This window comes from Leptosomus discolor, chromosome 2 (assembly GCF_034619465.1).
Source record: "Leptosomus discolor isolate bLepDis1 chromosome 2, bLepDis1.hap2, whole genome shotgun sequence".
Taxonomy (NCBI): domain Eukaryota; kingdom Metazoa; phylum Chordata; class Aves; order Leptosomiformes; family Leptosomidae; genus Leptosomus; species Leptosomus discolor.
In genome coordinates, this window is record NC_141392.1 from 59,766,648 (window position 1) to 59,772,528 (window position 5,881).

The 5,881-nt window shown below is 41.5% G+C and overlaps 1 protein-coding gene across 3 annotated transcripts; it reads left to right on the forward strand.

Moving 5' to 3' along the window:
* The first annotated feature begins 86 nt into the window (after positions 1–86).
* On the forward strand, positions 87–4,171 carry GTF2H5 (general transcription factor IIH subunit 5). 3 transcript variants are annotated; one of them, XM_086461147.1, is made up of 3 exons: positions 87–124; positions 630–747; positions 3,562–4,171. In XM_086461147.1, exons 2-3 carry the CDS (start codon positions 713–715, stop codon positions 3,740–3,742), a joined length of 216 nt encoding a protein of 71 aa, XP_086317273.1. In that variant the 5' UTR covers positions 87–124; positions 630–712; the 3' UTR covers positions 3,743–4,171. The 3 variants fall into 3 exon arrangements, with proteins under 3 accessions (XP_086317273.1, XP_086317271.1, XP_086317272.1); XM_086461145.1 differs by lacking the exon at positions 87–124 and adding an exon at positions 137–163; XM_086461146.1 differs by lacking the exon at positions 87–124 and adding an exon at positions 400–429.
* The last annotated feature ends 1,710 nt before the right edge of the window (positions 4,172–5,881 follow it).

The following is a 5,881-nucleotide window of genomic DNA, read 5'->3' on the forward strand; positions in this document are numbered from 1 at the left end:
AACCAGCGCCGGCAGCCGCGCGCTCCCGTGACGCCAGCACGCTGCTGGCGGCCCGGCCAATCCGGAGGTGATGCCGGGAGCGGAGGCGGACGCGAGGATGACTGCGCATGCGCGCGGGTGGGCGGTGAGTGCGGTGCGTCCGTCGTGAGGGCCGCGGTCGGCGGTTAGTGGCGGGTGTGAGGGGCGGGTGGGACCGGAGCGGCGGGACCTGCCGGCCGGACTTGCCGGCCGGGCGCCGTCATACTCGCCCACCACCACACTCGCCCACCGCCACACTCGCCCACCGCCCCCCGGCCGTCCCACGGGCGCGTTGCGGATTGTCTTCCTCCGCCCAGGCCGCCTTTCGCGAGGCCGCGGCTCGGCTCCGGCAGCAGAAGGGCCGGCGGTCCGGGCCGGCGCGGGGCAGAGCTGCCCGGGCTGCGCCCAGGGGTGAGGGGAGAGGACTTTAGTTTTCACAGCTCAGCGCCACACCTGAGCGGGCCCTGCCAGCCCGGCTGGGCCCTGCGCGCCTCTCCCCAAGCCCCCGGCGGCTCGGCATAACGGCGAGGCCGTGGTGCTGGTCCCGGGGGAGGCTAGTTGTCTTGAAGGATCGCTGAGTCCGACCAGGACGTTGTTTCTTTTTCTTTCAGACTTCCCTGTTTACGCGTATAACCCGAAGCAAGACTTGTTCTTGTCACCTCTTCCTTTCGGCGTTTGTAAGAGATCTGAGAAGATGGTGAATGTTCTGAAAGGTGTTCTGATCGAGTGGTTAGTAGCAGCACTTACTGTCTGTCGTTGTGCCAGAGTCTACTTATTTCTTTAGAGCTGGAAATACTCTTAATTAACTTGAAGTGTCTAGACCAAAAAAAAGGAATCGTTGTGAGGAGGGGTAATGCTGGGCAAGCAGACAAAAGTGTGGCCTTTGGGGGAAGGAGAGAGGCAGTTGTAGGTAATCTGAATTCCAAACTCCGTTTTTTCCTTTCAAGATACTGTTTTCCACTTGTGCTTAACCATTAGATGGTCCCTCTTGTTCTTTATATTGCTTACAAATAATGGATATTTTTATTGTTGTTTGTCAGCAACGTGTTTCTTTACTGATGCTAGAGGGAAAGGAGATAATCTTTCATCCATTCTTTCCTGTCTTTTTTTCAACTCCAGCCCAAATTCCATTCAAGGCTGACATGTGCCTCTCTTTGTAGATCATACTTGAAAGGAATATGCTTGTAGCTTGTGAAAATATGCTTTTGATGTGTGTGCAGTAAAAATGTTTTCATACAATCTGAAGTCTCTAGACTAAGCATCAAATAACTGGTTACCTCCAAAGTAAAAAGAAGCATCAGTCAAGGTGTGTGGGCTCATTGCATAGCCTTATATGACGTAAGATTTCTGCTGCATGCTTAGGTTGTAAACACAGATTGTAACTGCACAAAAGCAGAACTTTGAACCTCTTGTGATGTGCCTGCATGGTGCACACAGCTGTGAGCTTGCAGCAGATAGCTTTTGAGCCTACTGGATGTTAGCCAGCTGAAGTGTGGATGTCTAATGGCTATGTGTGAGCAGTTCAGAGCCTAAACTCTGCTTAAATTTAAGCCTGTGTGTTTTTACTCAGCTCCCTGGCCGTGTTCCACTTAGTATTAGCATGGAACTTAATCATTCTCCCTGGAATGGAAGGGAATTTTCTATCTGATAACAAATCTACAGCATTTGTTAGGTTTTCAGATGTTTTCAACAGCCCCATGAGTTGGTTTTGCTAGCTGTTGGTGTTTTGTTTTTTTGTTTTATACCCACCTTTGCATAAAGGTAGCTTATGACTGGGCACAAAATTCCATCCTAGGAGAAGATGCAGAATTACTATAAACCTGTTCCCTTGTTCACACTTCAGATAAAAGTTTTTTACAACCCAGTTTTCTGAGGATGTTTAAGATACCAAATGGACATGGAGTGGAAACACCACCCCCCCCCCCCCCCCCCCGCACACTTCTGAATGTCTAAATCATGCAAATAAAATAGTGAAATGTTGTGCAGGTTTTTTTTTCCTCATACTCTTCCCATAAATAGCTAAACTTTTCTGAAGACACCATATCAAGGATTATAATCTTCAAGTACTGTGATGAGATCAGTGTTTCTGCTCTGACATACATGTGCTGACGCTGATTACAGTTCTGTGTGTTGACTGTGATAACCAGTCTCTGGATACTGCCTACCATCACACAGGCTGGTTGTACCAGTAGGACAAAAGCTTGTGCTATCTAGTATTACTAGTGTGAGTCACTAAAGTACAGCTGAATGAAGCAAGCTAAACATAAACCTCCCTGCACCCATCTGAAAGGGGATGTGGAAGAATGCTGGGAACCACGTACTTCTGGTATCTGATTTTTCTCAACTCTTCTGTTTCTCATTTGTTTTGCCTTTTACATGCCAGAGCACATAAATAATGGCTTTTCTAAAGAAGATACAGCTTCTGGACTTTCCCATTCTCCTTTCCTCAAAAGTACTTTGTACTTTGAAAACTCATCTTACTCTAGTTGTGCTTCTGCAGGTTTGAGCTAACGTTAAAGGTTGTTTTTTTGAGTTGCCTGGTAGGGGGCAGGGGGAGGGGTTTGGTCTCAGTGCATGTCTCTGCACTGTATATACTGTTAGGTGAGGGAGAATTGGTTGTTATACTGCTTTTAAAAGAGAGAAGATTAACCAAGGAGCTCTTTTAAGATCTACTGTATTATTAAGAATTATTTTTAAGAACTACTATGTTGCCAAAACAACTATGTTCATAATTTTGAAAGTGTCCTGAACTACCCGATTCAAATTTCCTCTATTTCTTCACATATTCTTCACCAGTTATTGCAGTCAGATACTTGGTTTTACCAAAGAGCATGTTTTTCCTGTTTTGTGAAAGCTGCTATCAGAATAGTACTGCCTGAATTCCTCAAAATTTCGGTAGATCAGGGAGCTTATATTTTGAAGCCACTTTATCTAGCTGCTTAGTATAATGCAGCTGTTTCAGTTACCTGTAATTTCTATACTTGCAAAATGTTTTCTTTTAAACACTTAAATTTATCTTAGAAGGTGACATCATGAAAAAGAAGAGACTGTTCAGGTACAGTGTGATGAATGTACAATTCATACATCACCACTTTTTCTCTGTGAGTGTGATCTATATTCTCCTGGGTATTTGTTACCCTTAAACAAAAATATGCTTTAAGAAAACTTTTTTTTTTATGATGTTATTGCTGAAAATAGAAATGCAAGTTCAAACTTGCCTTATTAAGGGTGGTGTGTGTTTGGTTTTTTAAGCTACTTTAACAGCAGCATAGGGGCACTTCTCTGCTAATCAAGCAGGTAGTTCTTCTCATTAGACTTCGTTATCGGGTTTTTATCTCTAAAGTAGTGCAAGTAATTATTATTGTGAAAGAAACAACTTTTTCAAGAGCTTCATAAACTTTTTATTTAAATTGTGAGCAACACTCACAATATTAATTTCCCGAGGAATTTTGGGAGTGTCTTCGAGTGATGGGATTTTTTTGTTTGTTTTTAACTGTTTCTTATCACAATGAGGTGGGATCTGATGTGTGTTTGTCTCCACAGTGACCCAGCAATGAAGCAGTTTCTGCTCTACTTGGATGAGTCAAATGCATTGGGAAAGAAGTTCATCATACAAGACCTGGATGAAACTCATGTCTTTGTATTAGCTGAGTTGGTTAACTTCCTCCAGGAGAGAGTAGGCGAGTTAATGGACCAGAACTCTTTTCCTATTACTCAAAAGTAAAAAGACTAGAGAAATGAGATTACTGGAAGTTTTGGAATAGTGAATTTCAATAGCTTGGGTTGTTACTGTTTTAGTAGATACATTGTGGTTAGTAAGTTCTGTGTGGAAGTGGCTACTGTAGAAAATGGATTGTTTTTATAGACAAAATACGCTCAAATTGGATTTTATTTCTCATTTTGAAAGATTATATCATCTTTATTAAAATGCTTAAAATGATACACTTGAAGACTTGCTTAGAGGATTGTTGGTGCTCTCTGTTTTTCCTTTAGCATTTTTATCTGGCAAAACAGTATGACTCAAAAATAGAGTAGTGTTTCTGTATTGGAATGCTGTATGAACTCCTGTGACATGTTACATTCCTGTGGAAGTGATTTTTTTAAATCTGGTTATAATGTGACTGAGAGAATATAAAGAATGTCTGTTAAGGTATGACCTATGCTTGATGGAACAGCTCCATAAGTCAAAGGTGTGGTCAGATACTGCTTTAACTTAATGAGGTTTATACACCAAAATGAAAGTTGGTGTGAGTTTTCTTTTTGGTGGGTTTTTGGTTGGTTGGTCGGGGGTTGTTTGTTGTTGTTGTTGTTTTGTTTGAGTGTTTTTCCCAACATTTTACAAACGCCCCATACTACTTGCCTACTTTTCCTAAGGCTATGCTTTCTGTATTGTTCCGGGTTTGAGGAGTGGTGGTGGGAGGTTGGGGGGATATGGGGGGGATGGGGACAACAAAATTCATTACCCCCGATCATCACATTTTAATTTTAAGCTACTTACTTGCATATCAACAAAAGCAAATTAAAGGGGTAACATAAATGGGAGACCAATCCTTTAGATACAATTGCTTGTATTTTTCCACTGAAGCCAATAGCAAGTCGCAGTAAACTGTGGTCAGGAAGGGGAAATAAAGACCTGGTTGCTCTACCTGTGAAGAAGAAAGCTGGTTTTGTTTTTTTTGGGGTATTGGGGGTTGGTTTGTTTTTTCATCAGCTTAGCTCTTCCTCCCCTATTGCACTTTGCTGCGAAGAAAAAGCCTTATCGTTTCATTGGTGCTTGTAACTCACCATCTCAGACGTTGGCTTGCTTAGTAAGTCAGTTTAGTGCATGATCATAAAACCTGTGAAGATTTCTGTCTACAAATATGGCAGATGCAGAAACAAGAAGAATAACATGTATTACCTTTTTCTCTTACCCTACTTCCTACTCAAAATAGTCAAATTTATTTGATATGTAAGTGATCGTTTATAAATGAAAGACTTCTAGGATATTACTTCAAAGAGAAGCTTGGTTTTCAGATAGTTTCAGATGGTCACATCAGATAGATGTCATCTTTTTATCTTTGTGGGAAAAACAAGTGTAAATAGAACGGCTTTCCTAAGGAACAGGTTTCCTTACTGACTCTCCCACCGTTGCTTTTTTTTTCCTTGTCCAGTAGATACCAGATTAGCTGGTGGTTTTGATTTTGATGGGTTGGGTTTTTTTTTCCCCTCCAGGAATAGGGAAGCTTTGGGAGAAAGTTTCATTAGATGTTCTTAATCAAAAAGCTGCCTGAAGAAAGTTCTGCAGAATTGCATATATTCAGGCTCATGTGGATGAGTAAATAGCCCTGTGGAATTTAGCTTAATGTATTTTTTGGTACTGCCCCTTTTCTCTTAACTGTATAGAGCAAAGGGGTGTGGTCCAAGTTGTTTCATCTTTTTTTTGCAAGTGAATGCTTGCCCAGTCACATAGATCAAGAACCAGCTACACATCTTCACTTGAAATAAAAAGTTGTAATCTTTTTCTAATGGTTTATAGTTCCTTACCTCTTTCGTGAGACTGGTCAAACATAGACTTTGTAACTTATTTTGTGGAAGATTATTGGATGCTTATTTAATGGAGAGATAATCAGTAGTCTTAGTGCAGCATAATAGCTTAATGCAATTTATTTAAAAAGTGTCTTGTATCCTTTCTTTGGAATCTTAGCTTATTTTCCATCCAGATTTTGATGGAAGGTAAATATTTGATCCCTCGCTCTCTCTTCAAATCATAGAATCATTAGGTTGGAAGAGACCTCTTAAGATCATAAAGTCCAAATGACAGTATTTGAAAAGTAGTGTTGGAATTACACCTGTTAAACTTCTCTCCATTTATCACGTCTAG